General features: G+C 44.9%; 2 protein-coding genes across 3 annotated transcripts; both read left to right on the forward strand.

Annotated features, from left to right (window-relative positions):
- The first annotated feature begins 513 nt into the window (after positions 1-513).
- On the forward strand, positions 514-10,625 carry LOC311119753 (ATP-binding cassette sub-family C member 8-like). The gene is made up of 4 exons (XM_084194410.1): positions 514-751; positions 1,397-1,530; positions 4,810-4,872; positions 8,210-10,625. Exons 1-4 carry the CDS (start codon positions 628-630, stop codon positions 8,345-8,347), a joined length of 459 nt encoding a protein of 152 aa, XP_084050536.1. The 5' UTR covers positions 514-627; the 3' UTR covers positions 8,348-10,625.
- A 1,395-nt stretch (positions 10,626-12,020) lies between these two features.
- Positions 12,021-20,790, forward strand: LOC311119754 (ATP-sensitive inward rectifier potassium channel 8-like). 2 transcript variants are annotated; one of them, XM_084194412.1, is made up of 4 exons: positions 12,021-12,116; positions 12,230-12,584; positions 14,187-14,393; positions 19,533-20,790. In XM_084194412.1, the coding sequence occupies exons 2-4, from the start codon at positions 12,235-12,237 to the stop codon at positions 20,239-20,241; spliced, it is 1,266 nt and encodes a 421-aa protein (XP_084050538.1). In that variant the 5' UTR covers positions 12,021-12,116; positions 12,230-12,234; the 3' UTR covers positions 20,242-20,790. The 2 variants fall into 2 exon arrangements, with proteins under 2 accessions (XP_084050538.1, XP_084050537.1); XM_084194411.1 differs by having other exon boundaries at positions 12,021-12,584.
- The last annotated feature ends 859 nt before the right edge of the window (positions 20,791-21,649 follow it).

The raw sequence follows: 21,649 nt of genomic DNA on the forward strand, positions 1-21,649 counted from the left end.
GGGAATGCTGTCACCTCCAGGTAGGTGTTTGTCCCCCTGTGTGCTGAGGGTGTCAGGTTCTTGTCCAGTTCTGGCATTTAGGTCGCCACAGACTAGTACATGTCCCTGGGTCTGGAAATGATTGATTTCCCCCTCCAGGATGGAGAAACTGTCTTCATTAAAGTATGGGGATTCTAGTGGGGGGATATAGGTAGCACACAGGAGGACATTTTAGGTCTGATCTGAGGGGGCCTAAATGGGGTGTGGGCATGGTTGACTTGGGGGGGAGTTAATTGGTGGGGGTGGGGGTGTAGATGTGGTTGATGGTGCTGTGGTCTGGATGTATCCCTGTATCTCTGTCTCTGTATTTCAGAGAGTACCTGTACTGATGTCATGTCTCCCTGGCAGGTTTAACCTGGACCCAGAGAGTACCTGTACTGATGTCATGTTTCCCTGGCAGGTTTAACCTGGACCCAGAGTGTACCTGTACTGATGTCATGTCTCCCTGGCAGGTTTAACCTGGACCCAGAGTGTACCTGTACTGATGTCATGTCTCCCTGGCAGGTTTAACCTGGACCCAGAGTGTACCTGTACTGATGTCATGTCTCCCTGGCAGGTTTAACCTGGACCCAGAGTGTACCTGTACTGATGTCATGTCTCCCTGGCAGGTTTAACCTGGACCCAGAGTGTACCTGTACTGATGACAGACTGTGGGAGGCGCTAGAAATCGCCCAGCTGAAGAACATGGTCAAAGCCCTTTCTGGGGGACTGGGTATGTGTCTGTCTACCTGTCTGCCTGCCTGTCTGTCTGACTGACTGTCACATCTAGGGCTGTAATACTGGGAATCTTACAAACTGGGTTTTGGGGAAAGTGTTTGGAATTTTGCAATCTCTAACCACACAATCTGGCAACCTGCAACCACACACTTTGGCAACCTCCAACTACACAATCTGGCTACCTACAACCACACAATCTGGCCACCTCCAAACCACACAATCTGGAAACCTGCAACAACACAATATGGCAACCTCTAACCACACAATCTGGTCACCACAATCTGGCAACCTCCAACCACACAATCTGGCAACCTCCAACCACACAATCTGGCCACCTCCAAACCACACAATCTGGCAACCTCCAACCACACAATCTGGCAAACTCCAACCACACAATCTGGCAAACTCCAACCACACAATCTGGCCAAATCCAACCACACAATCTGGCCACCTCCAACCACACAATCTTTGGGAAAGCATATTTACATTTACATTTTTGTCATTTAGCAGACGCTCTTTTGGAGGGAAAACTAATCAGACAATATGCTACTAAAATTGAGCTTTCAGAAAGACGATTGCCTTAATAACGACTTTTGTGTGTGTTTGCGTGTATGTGTGTGTGTGTGTGTGTGTGTTCCAGACGCGGTGGTGACAGAGGGAGGGGAAAACTTCAGTGTGGGTCAGAGGCAGTTGTTCTGTCTGGCCAGAGCCTTCGTCAGGAAGAGCTCCATCCTCATTATGGATGAAGCCACCGCATCCATCGACATGGCAACGGTGAGCTTACACACCCTAACAGTCATGTTGTCACGATCGTCTAACAGAGATGAGGACCAAGGCGCAGCGTTGCAGACGAACATACTCTTTATTATATACACGATCAAAACAACAAAACGATAACGTGACAGTTCACGGTCTAACAAAAACCAACTAGAAACAAAATCCCACAAACACGAATGAAAAACAGACTGTTAAAATATGGCTCCCAATCAGAGACAACCATTCACAGCTGACACTCGTTGCCTCTGATTGGGAGTCACTCAGGCCAACATAGAAATGCACAAACTAGAACTCCCAACCTAGAAATAGAATACATAGATCTACACACCCTGGCTCAACATAACAGTGTCCCCAGAGCCAGGGTGTGACAGTACCCCCCCCTAAAGGCGCGGACTCCGACCGCGCCAACTAAATACCACAATGGAGGGACCGGGTGGGCACTCCGCCTTGGCGGCGGATCCGGCTCCGGGCATGATCCCCACTCCCTCTCTAACCCCCCAAAGTACCCCTGGTCCGGTCTGGCCCTGCTGACCGGAGCTGGACTGCACACTGGTGGAGCGGATTGCTCTAGCTCCGGCGTGAAGCAGCTGACCCGTGCTGAACCAGGCACCAGTGGAACAGGCACGGGCTGTGCCGGACTGACGACGCACATCACTGGCTTGGTGTGGGGAGCAGGAACGGCCCGAGCCGGGCTGACGAAACGCACCCCTGACTTGGTGCGGGGAGCAGGAGCGGGCCGAACCGGGCTGACGAAGCGCACCACTGACTTGGTGCGGGGAGCAGGAACGGGCCGAGCCGGGCTGACGAAGCGCACCACTGACTTGGTGCGGGGAGCAGGAACGGGCCGAGCCGGGCTGACGAACCGCACCACTGACTTGGTGCGGGGAGCAGGAACGGGCCGAGCCGGGCTGACGAAGCGCACCACTGACTTGGTGCGGGGAGCAGGAACGGGCCGAGCCGGGCTGACGAAGCGCACCACTGACTTGGTGCGGGGAGCAGGAACGGGCCGAGCCGGGCTGACGAAGCGCACCACTGACTTGGTGCGGGGAGCAGGAACGGGCCGAGCCGGGCTGACGAAGCGCACCACTGACTTGGTGCGGGGAGCAGGAACGGGCCGAGCCGGGCTGACGAAGCGCACCACTGACTTGGTGCGGGGAGCAGGAACAGACCGGACCGTACTGGGGACACACACCACTGGCCCTACACCGGGATCTGGAACGGGCCGGACCGGACTGGTAACACACCCCAGTACCTCTCGCCGTGCCTTTACACCTTCCATCCCCTCTTCGACCAGTGGCCCCCGTAACCTGGCGGCCTCCTCTGCCAACCCGCTGGACCGCTCTATCGCGGCCTCCTGCTGCCCCGACGTCGTGAGCCCCCCCCTAAAATTTTTCTGGGGGTCTCTCCTCCCCGTGGGCCAGGCCTCTATAGTTCTCGCCCAACTCTCGCTCTTCTGCCTCCAACTCCCGCTATTCAGCTCCTCAATTGGCTTGACCCAGTCGAAGCTCTTCCTCCATTGTTCCCAAGTCCACTCTCTCTGCTCTTCACTCGGCTTGACCCAGTCGAGGCTGCCACGGAGATCTGCTAGGGATTTCCCTGGCGATGGCTCCTCGACTCGCTGCTTGGTCCAGTTGTGGTGGGATTTTCTGTCACGATCGTCTAACAGAGATGAGGACCAAGGCGCAGCGTTGCAGACGAACATACTCTTTATTATATACACGATCAAAACAACAAAACGATAACGTGACAGTTCACGGTCTAACAAAAACCAACTAGAAACAAAATCCCACAAACACGAATGAAAAACAGACTGTTAAAATATGGCTCCCAATCAGAGACAACCATTCACAGCTGACACTCGTTGCCTCTGATTGGGAGTCACTCAGGCCAACATAGAAATGCACAAACTAGAACTCCCAACCTAGAAATAGAATACATAGATCTACACACCCTGGCTCAACATAACAGTGTCCCCAGAGCCAGGGCGTGACACATGTACCCTCCATCACTAGCTCTTTAGTAATATTATGATCATACGTTTCATTTTCTGCTCTTTTCATTTTGTACAGCCAGATCTATGACATTACTTTTACAGCATATGGGTATAAACATAAATCAATGTCAGATACATTATAAAAAAACAAACCAGACATTCATTATTGAGCCCTGTACATAGAGGTTTGATCAATAGCAGAACACATGTCCATGTATTTCAACCAGCCACATACTCTTCATTAGGGCACCTGTTTGTAAATGAAGCACTGATTTCCATTCAAGCTAGAATCCTTAGTTGCTGTATCCATTTTTGGACTTATAAATTAATAATATCTACCCATTGATTCTTAAAGAACATAACTTATAAATACCTCATGAGCTTAGTTCAACTGTCGTAACCCCATCAGAACCCAAAATGTAAGCTTGTTTTACTCCAATGTTTGTAAACGATGTAAATGTAAACAAACACTATATAGCCTCAAAACATGTTTACAACCATAATGTTGATATCATGGATGGTCAGTCCTTGCATCCATAGCTCTGTCTATGTATTTGAGAGTGGTTCCATTTCTCCAGCTCCATCCTGAGGCTGGGAGAACGTATTGTTATTGTTTTAATGAAGGATTCTATCTTTAGGGGCCGTTAAGTTTTGTTGCGATTGCTGCGCGACAGTGAGGACCCTCACTCTCCTCCAGCCTCTCAGGTTTCAGTCCGGAGGCATGGCAGTTTACAATAAAATTACTGGCAGTTTATGTATCAATTACTTGCAGTTTATATATCAATTACTGGCAGTTTATATATCAATTACTGGCAGTTTATATATCAATTACTGGCAGTTTATATGTAAATTACTGGCAGTTTATATATACATTACTGGCAGTTTATATATATACATTACTGGCAGTTTATATATAGAGTGTGCGACTCTCTTTATTTGTTTTTATATGGAAAAGCAGGCCAACATCAATCTGAGGTCGTTACGGTCACAGCTCTAGCATTAACCTTTGACCCTGACAGGTACACTCTATCAAACTTCCATCACACTGTGATGTAGACAACAAAGAGGTGACAACACTCACAATGGAGTGACATTGCTGTGGAGTGCGCATGGTTGTATCTAAGGCTGTGCTCCTAATGACACACTATTCCCTATAAAGTGCACTATTTTCTGGCCAGGGCCTATAGGGCAATGGTCAAAAGTAGTGCACTATGCAAGGAATAGGGTGCCATTTGGGACACAACCTAAAGAGCTGACCTACTTCTCATTTCTCACCCCTACAGGAGAATGTCTTACAGAAGGTGGTGATGACAGCCTTCGCCGACCGAACAGTCGTCACTATTGCAGTAAGTCTGTTACAGCCTGTAGGTCATTAGGTCATTAGCTTGAAAGGTCAGATGTGGAAGAGTTATTCTGTGTATAGATGTGGAGACTCCTCTTGGTCTGCTCTCTCTCTCTATGGATCAATCATTGGAGAAAGGATAGAGACTAGGACTAGCTGATTTCTCCTCGCTTTTAGATGAGCTCCTCTTCCTTATCCTATCTTTCCAATGTCTCCTGTTTCATCATACTGTACCTCTGCTACTCATGCCTCCAAATGCTTCTCATGCCTCCAAATGCTTCTCATGCCTCCAAATGCTTCTCATACCTCCAAATGCTTCTCATGCCTCCAAATGCTTCTCATGCCTCCAAATGCATTTACGGACCGATTCAGAGTTGGGATAAGGCGGAACTCGAACATTACCATAAATCATTTATTGATGTCAGTGGGAGACTGATTAAAATTGATGTTAAGCGTGCTGCAGATCTCAACTCTGAATGAACCTCTCTAGACTCAAACAGCTTGTCTGCTGTCCTTCCTTCACCTGTCTTCTTCTCCTTGTTTTACCTGTCTGTCTGTTCTTGCTCCTCTCCTTCTGTCTCCCCGTCTATCCTTCTCACCGTTCTGCCGCCCAGCACCTGGTGTCCTCCATCTTGGAGGCTGAACAGGTGCTGGTGTTCTCCACGGGGCAGCTAGTGGAGTTTGACTCTGCAGCCAACCTGCTAGCACAGCAGGACAGCCTCTTCAGTGTCTTAGTGAGGACTCACAAGTAGGCCCTGTCCCACCCTGCCTCTCAGGCCTCTACAGCCTCCCGGGTTGGTACTGCATGCTGTCTGAGACCACTGTCAGGGGGTTAAAGAGAGGGGTACTACATCTAATCTGTCTGGGGGTTAAGGAGAGGGGTACTACATCTAATCTGTCTGGGGGTTAAATAGAGGGGTACCACATCTAATTTGTCTGGGGGTTAAGGAGGGATACTACATCTAATCTGTCTGGGGGTTAAAGAGAGATACTACATCTAATCTGTCTGGGGGTTAAAGAGAGGGGTACTACATCTAATCTGTCTGGGGGTTAAGGAGGGATACTACATCTAATCTGTCTGGGGGTTAAAGAGAGGGGTACTACATCTAATCTGTCTGGGGGTTAAGGAGGGATACTACATCTAATCTGTCTGGGGGTTAAAGAGGGATACTACATCTAATCTGTCTGGGGGTTAAAGAGAGATACTACATCTAATCTGTCTGGGGGTTAAGGAGGGATACTACATCTAATCTGTCTGGGGGTTAAGGAGGGATACTACATCTAATCTGTCTGGGGGTTAAGGAGGGATACTACATCTAATCTGTCTGGGGGTTAAAGAGAGATACTACATCTAATTTGTCTGGGGGTTAAGGAGGGATACTACATCTAATCTGTCTGGGGGTTAAAGAGGGATACTACATCTAATCTGTCTGGGGGTTAAGGAGGGATACTACATCTAATCTGTCTGGGGGTTAAGGAGAGGGGTACTACATCTAATCTGTCTGGGGGTTAAGGATAGGGATACTACATCTAATCTGTCTGGGGGTTAAGGAGGGATACTACATCTAATCTGTCTGGGGGTTAAAGAGGGATACTACATCTAATCTGTCTGGGGGTTAAAGAGAGATACTACATCTAATCTGTCTGGGGGTTAAGGAGGGGTACTACATCTAATCTGTTTGGGGGTTAAAGAGAAGGGTACTACATCTAAGCTGTCTGGGGGTTAAAGAGGAATACTACATCTAATCTTTATGGGGGTTAAAGAGATACTACATCTAATCTGTCTGGGGGTTAAAGAGAGATACTACATCTAATCTGTCTGGGGGTTAAATAGAGGGGTACTACATCTAATCTGTCTGGGGGTTAAGGAGGGATACTACATCTAATCTGTCTGGAGGTTAAAGAGAGGGGTACTACATCTAATCTGTCTGGGGGTTAAGGAGAGGGATACTACATCTAATCTGTCTGGAGGTTAAAGAGAGGGGTACTACATCTAATCTGTCTGGGGGTTAAGGAGAGGGGTACTACATCTAATCTGTCTGGGGGTTAAGGAGAGGGGTACTACATCTAATCTGTCTGGGGGTTAAGGAGAGGGGTACTACATCTAATCTGTCTGGGGGTTAAGGAGGGATACTACATCTAATCTGTCTGGGGGTTAAGGATAGGGATACTACATCTAATCTGTCTGGGGGTTAAAGAGGGATACTACATCTAATCTGTCTGGGGGTTAAGGAGAGGGGTACTACATCTAATCTGTCTGGGGGTTAAGGATAGGGATACTACATCTAATCTGTCTGGGGGTTAAGGATAGGGATACTACATCTAATCTGTCTGGGGGTTAAAGAGGGATACTACATCTAATCTGTCTGGGGGTTAAGGAGAGGGGTACTACATCTAATCTGTCTGGGGGTTAAGGATAGGGATACTACATCTAATCTGTCTGGGGGTTAAGGATAGGGATACTACATCTAATCTGTCTGGGGGTTAAAGAGGGATACTACATCTAATCTGTCTGGGGGTTAAGGAGAGGGGTACTACATATAATCTGTCTGGGGGTTAAGGATAGGGATACTACATCTAATCTGTCTGGGGGTTAAAGAGGGATACTACATCTAATCTGTCTGGGGGTTAAGGAGAGGGGTACTACATCTAATCTTTCTGGGGGTTAAAGAGAGATACTACATCTAATCTGTCTGGGGGTTAAAGGGAGATACTACATCTAATCTGTCTGGGGGTTAAGGAGGGGTACTACATCTAATCTGTTTGGGGGTTAAAGAGAAGGGTACTACATCTAATCTGTCTGGGGGTTAAAGAGGAATACTACATCTAATCTGTTTGGGGGTTAAAGAGATACTACATCTAATCTGTCTGGGGGTTAAAGAGAGATACTACATCTAATCTGTCTGGGGGTTAAATAGAGGGGTACTACATCTAATTTGTCTGGGGGTTAAGGAGGGATACTACATCTAATCTGTCTGGGGGTTAAAGAGAGATACTACATCTAATCTGTCTGGGGGTTAAAGAGAGTGGTACTACATCTAATTTGTCTGGGAGTTAAAGAGGAATACTACATCTAATCTGTCTGGGGGTAAGGAGGGATACTACATCTAATCTAATTAGCAGTTGGCTCTTGGAGGTTGACTCTTGGGGTTGTGAAATAAGACTAAATGAAAATACATGTTTTTATTCAGGTATCTGTTAGATTTTCTCAGCACAGTTTATCTCTGTCTGTCTGGCTACATTGCAAGTCAAAGCTGCATTGCATCCCTTACTCTTTTTTGTGTAGTTAAACAATCAATGTAATGTGTGTGTGTGTGTGTGTGTGTGTGTTCTTCATGCAGCATCGTGTACACACTATCCTGGAAGCTGACCTGGTGATCGTGATGAAGCGAGGGAACATCTTGGAGATGGACAAACCAGAGAGCCTTCTGGAGCACGAGGACGGCATGTTCGCTTCCTTCGTCAGGGCTGACATGTAGACTCACACACTGTCAGCCAGCACAACATCAATCAGTCTATCAATCAATCAATTCATTAATCAATTAATCAGCCTCCTCAGTGTTTCCCACAATGCTTAGGTGGGGTGCAGAGGTCCAGATATTATTATCATTATTGACTGAAGCTAATACTGTAGGTTACTGTAGGGGAAACGGAGCCGGGCCGGTGGACCACCCCAACTTGGTAATGGTAGGGGAAACACTGCTTCCCAAAGCACCACTGATGGCCTTCTTGTGTTGATTATTGGTAATCTATTAGTTATTTATTGATTGATTGATTGATTGAATTATTGACCTATTAACTTGGTCCTGTAAGGATCACAATCGGTCATTAAATATGATTACAATTTTACAAAGCTTTACTTAAATGTTTTATGTTTAAATGATATATTTTGTTACACTTATTACTAGATCATGTATGTATATGTATATATTTTACACCATTACTCATAGGTAAGCAATAAGCAGGTATACTATAGTACTACTAGTATGGTACCAACACTGTAGGGTATATATCGCTGGAACATTTTTAGCCCGGCGACCCTCTGTCTGTCTGATGAGATGCTATGCTGACTGAACCATGGGACTGTGGACATTTAGTGGTCACTGACCCCTCTTTGAAATGCACAGCTTTCACCCAATGGGTGTGCTCTAAAGGACTGAATCCTAACGTGAGATGTGCATGCCTAACTTCAACTTGTACAAACCTTGTGTACTGTAAACCATGCATTCATGTCAAGATGTATGTGAAAACTTGGGAGTTATGCACGTTGATCTTAAGTTAAGATCCAGCCCTAAATGATAAGGGAAGATTCCGCTTTCTTCTCCCTACCATAAGCCAGGGTTAGCGTAGCTCAGGCCAGCGTTTCTACCATACATGGTTCTGGCTGGTGTTATTGGTAAGGAAAGTGGTTTATATTTTCAGTATTAAACCTGGTTTCTGGGGAGCTGTGCCACTGTCCCACTGTAGTACCTGGATGTGTATAGTTATTTTGCATATCGAACAATGAGAATGTTATATTGACTTCTTTGTATTGTATTATAGCCTGAATGCCAAACTGATTCTTGTAATGTGACTTTGAAGAATTTCAGTATTTGTTTTTACCACCATACTGCTGTGTTGTTTTGTTTGTGTGTAAAACGGTTTCTCATCTCAAGAAATTCGTTTTTTATTCATTCTTCATTCTTATTCAATCCCAAACTCATGACCCACAATTCCTGCCCTACTTTCCGTACACACGTGTCGGCTGTTTTCATGTTTTCAACTCACCTCTCAACCAAGTGAGAAGAACCATTCATTTAACACCTCTGTCTCGTTTCTGGAAAGACGCCCTCTCTATAATCTATGAATGGGTAAGCGTCTTCTAGCCTGGTTGAACCAGACTGAACCATTGTTTTACTTCACCATTGTTTCATTTAGCTTGGATTCCAGGCTAGGAATCCCCTCAACCTCCAAACTCTCCAATGCATACATTATAAGTGAGTAGAAGCCAAGTATGTTTAATGTAGCTTCTGCAGTGGCGGGTGGGTCCATGTATGTAAAAGGCCAAAGGTCAACAACATGGCCCCTATAGTGTGGCTGCTATCCTTCACCAGAGTTGTCTTTTTATGGGCAAAGCAGCACTTTGGTTTCAGTCAGTCTGTCAGAAAGCGCAGAGACACAACTCTCACCACTCTCTAGAAAGATGATCTCATGAGAGGAGAATGACTATAGATTTAGAGCACTGATATATTGTCTAGGAGAATGACATTGGAGATGAGTGGTAGGCTACTTTCCCTCTGATGAATCTGAAGGCAAGGCTGTGGTGTGGTGTGTGTGTACGGCTATGACTGTCTGTTAATCCTACACTCTTAGAAAAAAGGGTTCCAGAAGGGTTCTTCGGCTGTTCCCATAGGATAACCCTTTTTGGTTCAAGGTAGAACCCTTTTGGGTTCCATGTAGAACCCTCTGTGGAAAGGGTTCTACATGGATCCCAAAAGTGTTCTACCTGGAACCAAATAGGTTCTAGCTGGAACCAAAAATTGTTATTCGAAGGATTGTTCGTTGGCCGATTTTGTCTTGAACGGATGGTCGGGGGGTCGGAACATAATTACAAATAATTTGTAGACTGCAAATTGAAGCCCAAACAGATATCATGTTTAACTAAAACATAATGATTTTAAACCTTGCTTACAGTTGTATATGATCATGTGTCTCTATTACAGTATGTGTGAGAATACTTGGGAACAGATTTTTTAAATTAAAATCACTTGGAGCTGATTTCCTTTTTGTTTGTGTGTGTGTGGGGGGGGGGGGGGGGGGTTGCTCAGAAAGCTTGGGGGGCCAAATAAAACCACCCGTGGACCAGAATCGGCCTGCGGGCCACCAGTTGGGGAACCCTGTTCTATGGGGACAGCTCAAAAACCCTTTTAGGTTCTAGATAGAAAAACCCAGCTGCGTTGCAGTTCTTGACACACTCAAACCGGTGCGCCTGGCACCTACTACCATATCCCGTTCAAAGGCACTTAAATATTCACCCTCTGAATGGCACACACAATCCATGTCTCAATTGTCTCAAGGCTTAAAAATCCTTATTTTACCTGTCTCCTCCCCTTCATCTACACTGATTGAAGTGGATTTAACAAGTGAAATCAATAAGCAATCATAGCTTTCACATGGATTCACCTGGTCAGTCTATGTCATGGAAAGAGCAGGTGTTCTCAATGTTTTGTACACTCTACTTATAGATCTATAGTCATTCAGACTGCAGATATCCTTGATCCATATCACAAGAGATGATATCATCTCTGCTTTTACTGTTTATATTTTCAATCTTGGGAATGTGCACAGAAATATATGTTGAAATATTATCAATATCATTTCGAGACTACGTGTAGTCTTTTTTCATTTTATTTTATGTTTTAAGTATAGAACTAGTTGATCATTACACTGTGTGCCTACCTTTTTACACTTGAACTGATAATAAAAATGTGCTTTGAGTGAAAGTGCTTTTTGAGTTTAAAACGCTCACCTACACTCACTCTGTCTCTCACACACGACACACCAGACCTCCTCGCAGAGGACATCAGTTGCTAAATGGCGCCATCTCTTGGTCATCAATGGGAAGTGGCCCTATCCTAATAATTAATATATGCCATTTAGCAGACGCTTTTATCCAAAGCGACTTACAGTCATGTGTGCATACATTTTTACGTATCGGTGGTCCCGGGGATCACTACCCTGGCGTTACAAGTGCCATGCTCTACCAATTGAGCTACAGAGGACCACATGATAATGTAATAACACAGCAATAATTAGCTTACTGTTGGAAAACAAGTTATTTTTCTATTACACTTGCCTTGTATAAAAATAAAACATCAATGATATTTTGCTTTTGTACCCAGTAATGGGATGGTTTAACCATTACCTCAAATACCGGTATCGATGAACTAAACATAATTTCCAACGGGTACAAATATATTGTTTTGTTTTTAAATCAATAAAACAAAACAAAAACATAATTTAGAAGTAATTACTGTAGTTTCCTCTTTGTTGAACAAAGCCAGCAGTGCATTGCATCCCGCCCATAGAGTGGAGCAGCTACGTCAATAGAATTTGGGATGCGCCCTTGGTCGGTGACTGCCTGGAAGCTCTCACCCGTCAGTACAACTTTTTGGAAGTGGCGATAGAGCTGACCAAACAGCTACAAACTTGTATGTGATAGAAGTTAATTGAAATCAAATCGATGAAAAACGTTACCAAATAACCCGGGTAAGAATTTATCCAACTCTGAATCATGTTTTACGCAAGCTGACAGGATAATTACGCACGACTAAAAAAACACTTCGGTTTACTGAAACTTTGTTCCTCTATTGCAAATGCAGTAAGGATGTTGGCGAGAAAAAGCATCATCCCGGAGGAGTTCTCCCTACCGGGGCTTGCTTCTAGGATCCCCCGCAAACCAGTGTTCAGGGACCGGGTGAACAAAGCCCGCTTCATCGCCAAGAGCGGATCCTGCAACTTGGCGCACAAGAACATCCGAGAACAGGGAAGATTCCTGCAAGACGTCTTCACCACTCTGGTGGACCTGAAATGGCGCTTCACCCTGGTCATCTTTACCATGACTTTTCTGTGCAGTTGGCTCCTCTTCGCCATGTGCTGGTGGCTTGTGGCCTTTGCCCATGGAGACCTTGAACCCAACCGCACGTCTGGCATTGAGCAGTGCGTCACCAACGTCAAGTGAGTAGTATAGTATAGGCTCTATACATATTTTGAACTGTTGATGTTTGGGGATTTAACTTCTATATATTTCTGAATGTCTGTATTTTGTGTGGTAACTTGTGTATTTTAAGGGCGGGAATAAATTATATGGATTTATTGGGGACTTTTAGTGCAATTATTACATATACTCAGTTTTAGAATAACTTTGCTATGTTTTATTATAACACTGTTACAGTTATATGATAGAGCTCCTTGCCATAGAAAAAAACGAATTTTCTTCAACTGATAAGGAACTTAAAGGAATACTTTTTTGGCAATGAAGCCCTTTATCAGATGAACTCATGGAAACCATTTTTATGTCTCTGCATCCAGTATGAAGGAAGTTGGAGGTCGTTTCGGGAGCCAACGCTAACTAGCATTAGCGCAATGACTGGAAGTCTGTGGTATCTACTAGCATACTAGCAGTTACCAGCAATGACTGGAAGTCTACGGTATCTACTAGCATGCAAGCAGTTACCATAGACTTCCAGGCATTGCGCTAACGCTAGGTAGCAATTGCGTTAATGATAGTTAGTAACTTCCTTCAATCTGCATGCAAGACATAAAAAGGCTATCCACGAGTTCATCTGACTAGTGATGTAGATAAAGGGCTTCATTGCCAAAATCCTGAAGTATCCCTTTAAAAGGGCAAATCTGCAGTTGCTACATTTATTATTGGATTTATAAATGAATGATATGTACCAATTGATTCTTAAAGAATTTAAGTATAATTTATTGTTCAACTGTCATACCCCAGCTGAATGCAAATATAAGCTTGTTTTATTCCAATGTTTGTAAACAAAGTCAATGTAAACAAACACTATAAAGCCTCAAAACATGGAAGTAAAGTAAGTAGCCTTGCACGAGCATTGGCGTGTGCGAGCAGGAAGCGTGAGGCAGCTTGATGTACAAGTACAGGACGCTAGTCTATCACTGGGCCTTAACCCCAATCTCCTTAATGCTGAGTGCCAAGCAGAGACGCATCAGGTCCCATTTTTACAGTATTTGGTATCGAACTCCAAACCTTCCAATCTCAGGGTGGACATTCTAACCACAAGGCCACTGAGACATGGTTAAAACTATCATTTTGATATCATGGATGATCAGTCCTTGCATCCATAGCTCTGTCTATGAATTTGAGAGTGGTTACATTTCTCCGGCCCCATCCCTCAGCTTTTTACTGAAGCAGGGGAGTGGAGCACGCTTTGTTATTGTTTCAACTGCTGATTGCCCAGTTAAAGTCTCCAACATATTGCTGTCATTATTTAGTCCTCTGAGATCAGTGGTTGTAGGGGGAAGCAGATGAGGACAGGAAGCCATATGAAACCACACAGCCTGTCCAGTAGCTTCCTGCTCCTCTGACCCCTGTGACCTCTCTACCTTCACCACAGATGTAGGATCAGGTCTCTACCCTCACCACAGATGTAGGATCAGGTCTCTACACCGCTATTACAGATGTAGGATCAGGTGTCTACAACAAACATCTGACCCTTGACCAATGTTTATGTCCAACGTCTCCCTCCTCTTTAACTCTCATTTCCTCTGACCCCTGACCTTTGACCTGCTCTCTCTGCTCTGCAGGTCATTCACCTCAGCCTTCCTGTTCTCCATCGAGGTCCAAGTGACCATCGGTTTTGGCCACCGTATGATCACAGAGCAGTGCCCCACGGCCATCGCCGTCCTCATCTTCCAGAACATCGCTGGCCTCATCATCAACGCCATCATGCTGGGGTGCATCTTCATGAAGACAGCCCAGTCGCACCGCCGCGCCGAGACGCTCATCTTCAGGTGGGATGGTAGCCTAGAGGTTAGATTAGGTTGGAGAGGCGGGCCAGCGTAGGGTGAAGTTGCCCCTAGATCATTGGTGGGCAAACCTTTTGGCACAAGGGCCACATTGAGTTTTTTAAACCAAGTGAAGGGCCAAATACTATATGCGTGACAAAACATGTGAAGCCTTTATTCATTTTCACATTGACACGCAACTACTTGTGTACTGTAGGTGTACATATGCTTGCAGAACAATTCTACCCTTGTACCATCTCTACCCTTGTTTTTTGTGAACACGTTTTTCACAAATTTTGTACAAATTTTTCACAAAATTTATATAGTTTATGACATCACAGACACAGTCAAACACAGACACAGATCCTGCATCTCTACCCTTGTAAAGTACAATACAACTTACAATCACAGTATGCAAACTTAAAAATAGATATATATTAAATGACTGGAGACATGCAAAATGTTTTTAAAAAAAGATTATACAATTTGAGTGAAACATATGGTAAGAGCATCCGTTTCATTTGGAATGGTCTGTTTTTGAAAGCATATTAAGGAACAATTCTCATCTCCATTGTGAGCCATATTTACAGTTATCCAATCACCTCAGCCCAAATCTGACTGAGTAGTTATTACCTGTATCCAAGTGCATTGCTGGATAATTCTCACTGCATAACCATCACCATGAAAAAGCATAATCCTTGCCTATCCCAGTCACGGTTATTCGAGTCTTAATGTGAACAATGGGTCTGGTCACCTCTCTTGGCAAGGGCATCAAAGTCTGGTGTCATCTTTGATGTAGCGATTCTCAGAACAGCTGACAAGTGGTCATTTGTTAAATTTGACCTGTGGCGGGATTTGTTGTAATTCATGACTGAGAACGTTTGTTCACACAGTATCTCACAAAAGTGATTACACCCCTCACATTTTTGTAAATATTTGAGTATATCTTTTCATGTGACAACACTGAAGAAATGAGTGTACAGCTTGTATAACAGTGTAAATTTGCTGTCCCCTCAAAATAACTCAACACACAGCCATTAATGTCTAAACCGCTGGCAACAAAAGTGAGTACACCCCTAAGTGAAAATGTCCAAATTGGGCCCAAAGTGTCAATATTTTGTGTGGCCACCATCATTTTCCAGCACTTCCTTAACCCTCTTGGGCATGGAGTTCACCAGAGCTTCACAGGTTGCCACTGGAGTCCTCTTCCACTCCTCCATGACGACATCACGGAGCTGGTGGATGTTAGAGACCTTGCACTCCTCCACCTTCCGTTTGAGGATACCCCACAGATGCGCAATAGGGTTTAGGTCTGGAGACATGCTTGGCCAGTCCATCACCTTTACCCTCAGCTTCTTTAGCAAGGCAGTGGTCGTCTTGGAGGTGTGTTTGGGGTCGTTATCATGTTGGAATACTGCCCTGCGGCCCAGTCTCTGAAGGGGGGGGATCATGCTCTGCTTCAGTATGTCACAGTACATGTTGGCATTCATGGTTCCCTCAATGAACTGTAGCGCCCCAGTGCCGGCAGCACTCATGCAGCCCCAGACCATGACACTCCCACCACCATGCTTGACTGTAGGCAAGGCACATTTGTCTCTGTACTCCTCCCCTGGTTGCCGCCACACACGTTTGACACCATCTGAAGCAAATAAGTTTATCTTGGTCTCATCAGACCACAGGACATGGTTCCAGTAATCCATGTCCTTAGTCTGCTTGTCTTCAGCAAACTGTTTGCGGGCTTTGTTGTGCATCATCTTTAGAAGAGGCTTCCTTCTGGGACGACAGCCATGCAGACCAATTTGATGCAGTGTGCGGCGTATGGTCTGAGCACTGACAGGCTGACCCCCCACCACTTCAACCTCTGCAGCAATGCTGGCAGCACTCATATGTCAATTTCCCAAAGACAACCTCTGGATATGACGCTGAGCACGTGCACTCAACTTCTTTGGTCGACCATGGCGAGGCCTGTTCTGAGTGGAACCTGTTCTGTTAAACTGCTGTATGGTCTTGGCCACCGTGCTGCAGCTCAGTTTCAGGGTCTTGGCAATCTTCTTATCTTCTTATAGCCCAGGCCATCTTTATGTAGAGCAACAATTCTTTTTTTCAGATCCTCAGAGAGTTCTTTGCCATGAGGTGCCATGTTGAACTTCCAGTGACCAGTATGAGGGAGTGTGAGAGTGATGACACCAAATTTAACACACCTGCTCCCCATTCACACCTGAGACCTTGTAACACTAACAAGTCACATGACACCGGGGAGGGTAAATGGCTAATTGGGCCCAATTTGGACATTTTCACTTAGGGGTGTACTCACTTTTGTTGCCAGCGGTTTAGACATTAATGACTGTGTGTTGAGTTATTTTGAGGGGACAGCAAATTTCCACTGTTATACAAGCTGTACACTCACTACTTTACATTGTAGCAAAGTGTCGTTTCTTCAGTGTTGTCACATGAAAAGATATACTCAAATATTTACAAAAATGTGAGGGGTGTACTCACTTTCGTGAGATACTGTATGTGGACCCGAATAAAACAAGCATCCTTTGGGCGTGCTTTTTAATGTTTGGAAACTTTGTTTCATTCAGTGAGCCATAGAACTGGACTATTGTTGCTGTTTTGTACTTCTCCTTCAAAGCACTGTCACATTGGATGTCGATGAGCTCCAATTGTGTGTCTGGTGGTGCTTTCTCACTGTCGAAAGACAGGGGGCATGATACAAGCTCCAGCTCAGTCTCAATCTTGGTGAAGTCTGAAAAGCGGCGGGAACTCAGCATGCAGGTCGATCAAAGTGCTACTGTATGTCTCAGTGCGGCACTGCGATGTGAGCGCGTTCAGTGCGGCCAGTGTCGGGAAATGAGCGAGAGACCGGCTGTTCATTTGTCTGGGGAACAACATAAGTTTGGCCTTGAATGCTTTCACTTTGGAATACAGTTCATGCACAAAAATACAATTTCCCTGCAGTTTCACATTTAGAACGTTCAGATGCCCCAATATGTCCACACCGAAAGCAAAGTCGTCAGCTTTACCAACCATATCAAGGAACATACCTATCTCCCCTCTCAGTTCCCACACACGGCAAAATACTTTTCCCAGGCTTAGCCAGCGCACATTTGAAGGGTACAACAAGTCCTGGTGCTCTGCCTCTGTGTCATTGAGCAGTTGAATGAACTGACGATGGTTAAGCCCCCTTGCCCGTATAAAGTTGACAAGGTTTACAACCGCTTTGACAACATTTTCCAGCTTTAACACACTTTTACACAGCGCTTCCTGATGAATAATACAGTGAAGAAATATAAATTCCTCTGAGTTAGGGCTTTCTTCTTTTACTTTGTCTTGTAATCTTTTTAGTAGGCCAATGTTTTTACCGGTTAGATTTGGTGATCCATCTGTTATGATGTTTGTCAGTTTGCTCCATGGTAGATTCATTTTTTCCAAGGAGGCAGACACCCTGTCATATAAATCAGAGCCCCTGGTTGTTCCCATCATTGATTCCATCGCTAGAAGTTCCAAAGTTCTCATTTATTCCTCTGACAAAAATGAAAAGTTGAGCGGTGTCTCTGATGTCAGTACTCTCATCCAGTGCTATATAAAAAAGAACGAAGCCATCTGCTTTTTTATTCAACTCTGAAATTAGCTCCTCATCTATCACTTCCACACGCCTGGTGATGGTTCTGCGTGATAAGCTAATTTTCTCGAATTGGCTTTTACTCTCAGGACAAAGTATACCAGCACTCTTTCACAAACTCCCCATTCAGCAAAAGGCTATGCTTTGCGATTTTATGTGCCACTACGTAGCTTGCCTTAGTTACGGAGTCTTGAGTAGAGCACCGTTTAGGAAACATATTTTGTTGGGCTTTTAAGTTTGTGGCAAGTTTTGAGGCCTTCCTTTTCCTGAGAGGACAGATTGCTAGCGTAGTTCGCATGCTTGCTTGAAAAATGATAATTGATATTATATTCCTTAAAAACAGCGACACTTTCTTGGCATATCAATTCTTGGCATATCATATTATGTCTAATATTAGTAAAAAAGTATTTTGCTGTCCATTCTTCTTTAAAACACACAACATTCAGAGTCCACTTTTCTAATTTTCACAGCACTCATTTTTCACGTCAAAAGTCGTCAAGCAATGAATTGGCTATGATGACTGAGCACATTCTGAATCTGACTGTAGGCCCAAATACAGGGCGCGCTGCCAGGCTACAGCGCCATCTATTGGAGATTGTTTGTATATCATGGAATTAGTAATTTTAGGCCAAAAATCGTAACTCAAATATAATAATATTTAATACATTTAAAAAATGTCTAATGGTTAAGGTTAGGATTGGGGGAGCAGAAGCTGATCCTAGATCTGTACCTTGGGAAAACGTCACCCTAGAGAGGTAGAGGATAGAGAGAGGCGGGCCAGCATCCGAAGGGTTGCCAGTTCGAATCCTAAATCTGGTGCACGGTAGGGCTGCACAATTAATCGAATTCACATCGAAAACGCAATATCCATATCGCAAGAGATCCGTATTTCATGCAATATATGAGACGCCACTAAGCCGTGTGTGACGGACGTTTTTATAGTTTACTTTGTTTGTAGTCTCTCTCCCTATCCTCTTGTGGCTGTTTCCCACACACACTTAGCCCCACCCCTTGTCAATCAAGCAGCGCAGTTCCTCCTCCTCGCTGTTAGATTCTCTATAAGGTTGCATGCTAGATTAGATTGTTAGATTGTTTGCTTACATCATACAGCCCTAGTATATCCATATCATGCAGCCCTAGTATATCCATATCATGCAGCCCTAGAATATCCATATCATGCAGCCCTAGTATATCCATATCACGCAGCCCTAGTATATCCATATCACGCAGCCCTAGTATATCCATATCACGCAGCCCTAGTATATCCATATCACGCAGCCCTAGTATATCCATATCATGCAGCCCTAGTATATCCATATCATGCAGCCCTAGTATATCCATATCATGCAGCCCTAGTATCGTGCAGCCCTGGTGCATGGGTAGTGAACTGGCTACCAGAGGGTTGCTGGCATCGGTATCCTAGATACTGGAAAATAGTTACAGATCTGTAAAGAAAATGTGATCGGTAAAGAAAATGGACAATAAAGTTTATCTAATATCTTGTCATATCTTATTTTCAGCCGCAACGCCGTCATCGCCGTGCGCAACAACCGCCTCTGCTTCATGACCCGCGTGGGCGACCTCCGCAAGTCCATGATCATTGGCGCCGCCGTCCGCCTCCAGGTGGTCCGCAAGACCACCACCCCCGAAGGCGAGGTCATCCCAATCCACCAGATCGACGTGCAGACGGAGAGCGCCGCGGCGAGCAACTCCATCTTCCTCTTGGCGCCGCTCATTATCTGCCATACGATCGATAAGGAGAGTCCGCTGTACGACCTGTCGGCCATGGAGCTGCAGTGCAGCGACCTGGAGGTGATTGTGATCTTGGAGGGCGTGGTGGAGACCACGGGCATCACCACCCAGGCCCGGACCTCCTATGTCAGCGAGGAGATCCAGTGGGGTCACCGCTTTGTGCCCATCGTGACCGAGGAGGACGGGGTGTACTCGGTGGACTACTCCAAGTTCGGGAACACGGTCAAGGTGGCGACGCCGAGGTGTTCTGCCCGCGAGCTGGACGAGAAGCCCTCCATACTCATCCAGACGCTACAGAAGAGCGAGCTGAGCCACCAGAACTCACTGAGGAAGAGGAACTCCATGAGGCGGAACAACGCCATGAGGAACAGCGGCGGGAGCTCCGGCACCATGCGGAGGAACAACTCGGCCCTCACCGTGCCCAAAGTGCAGTTCCTCACCCCCGAGGCAGCGAGCCAGAACATGGCCGTCACATGACACGAGGCCTGGCTCCCATTGGCTGTCCTGCTCTTCCTGGGTGGGACCTCCCATGTTTATCCTCTGGCTCAGTTAGAGCTGACTCTGGCCCTGTTCCCCACACTCTGCCACATATACAGTAGTCAATGCTATACCTGACACACACAATTCCCTGTTATTATTGTTGTGATGATGGATTTAACCTGTTTTAGTTACTGACTAGTGTCTCATTTTCAGTCTGGTTCTTTTCAAGTGCCTTTGTCTTAAAACGGGGGGTATAAGCTGTAATAAGCATCCACAAGTTGTACTCTATGATGTAAATACTTTTACACATGTAATTTCTCATTATATTGTGTTGTAATGAATTCTGTACTCATCACTAATGGCAATTGATTATTTAATTTGCTCTTTAATGTTACCGTGACCAAATAACATATTATTACAGCTGATAATGACCAACTCTTGCCTAATAGTAGAAGAAAATGTTTTGATACCAGATACAAAATGTATTACACACCAACCTTGTGCCTCATTCTTATCAACCCCTTTAATAAAGCATTTGCTCCAGTACTGTATGAAAATATTACTGATTGTTTTGGGTTCGATTGGCACATTTTCCCCTCAAATTGCATCTAAATTATTGGACAAATGTGTATTTTCACTGTGATGATTCAATAGCACTTACAAATCAAATTGTGGGAAACCTATATACATTTATTCTGTGCACAAGTTGATCAAAGAATAATTTGGTTCACAGGTTAGAAAAAAAGATACATGTAGATATTTTTGATTGCGTCATCACATTATCTATCGAGCGGTCGTCATTTGTTACCACAGCCACAAAGTTATAAACCCCGCCTATTTCTACAATTTATCTTATTAAATTCTGATTTTATAGCTAACCTTATGCCTAACCTTAATATAAGACCAAAGAGCTCATTTTTGTTTTCAGGAATTTTTACGATATAGCCAATTTTGACTTTGTGGCTGTGGTAATGAGTGGAAACCCAATCGGTCGAGCATGTGCAACGAAGTTCAAACTTGTTGCAAAGACAGGTTTAGAAACTCTGAGGTACGGTACTCTGCGCTTGTTGTGGGTGGTAACAAAGATGGTGGAACGGAAATAAATAAGGAGTGGGATATCTCGCTTTCTCTACTGTCTCAGGTGGAGATTCTACAACAACACTTGACTTTGCAGAGATTGGAATTTTGCGCAATTGAAGAGCATGCGCCAAAATGAAGTTGGCTGAAGCGTGGCGAAAATCTTTGGCCTGCTCTACAGTTTCTTGGAAATCCAACATTGAATTCTAGGTCGCCCAGAAATGAGCAGAGGAAACTTCCCTGATTCAAACGCTCATTTCTGGTTTCCAGGCAAGCCCTAAGGCAATATAGGCTACACCTAAGGGTTGCAATAATAATGTGTAATGTG

This window comes from Coregonus lavaretus (assembly GCF_964263955.1).
Source record: "Coregonus lavaretus genome assembly, contig: HAP1_SCAFFOLD_996, whole genome shotgun sequence".
In the NCBI taxonomy this organism is placed as follows: domain Eukaryota; kingdom Metazoa; phylum Chordata; class Actinopteri; order Salmoniformes; family Salmonidae; genus Coregonus; species Coregonus lavaretus.

Coding starts and splice junctions, on each gene's coding strand:
- LOC311119753 (XM_084194410.1), top strand. CDS start 628: ATGTCATGTCTCCCTGGCAGGTTTAACCTGGACCCAGAGTGTACCTGT. Junction 1,531..4,809: donor CATCCATCGACATGGCAACG/GTGAGCTTACAC, acceptor TCACCCCTACAG/GAGAATGTCTTACAGAAGGT. Junction 4,873..8,209: donor GAACAGTCGTCACTATTGCA/GTAAGTCTGTTA, acceptor TTCTTCATGCAG/CATCGTGTACACACTATCCT.
- LOC311119754 (XM_084194411.1), top strand. CDS start 12,235: ATGTTGGCGAGAAAAAGCATCATCCCGGAGGAGTTCTCCCTACCGGGG. Junction 12,585..14,186: donor CAGTGCGTCACCAACGTCAA/GTGAGTAGTATA, acceptor TCTGCTCTGCAG/GTCATTCACCTCAGCCTTCC. Junction 14,394..19,532: donor GCCGAGACGCTCATCTTCAG/GTGGGATGGTAG, acceptor TCTTATTTTCAG/CCGCAACGCCGTCATCGCCG.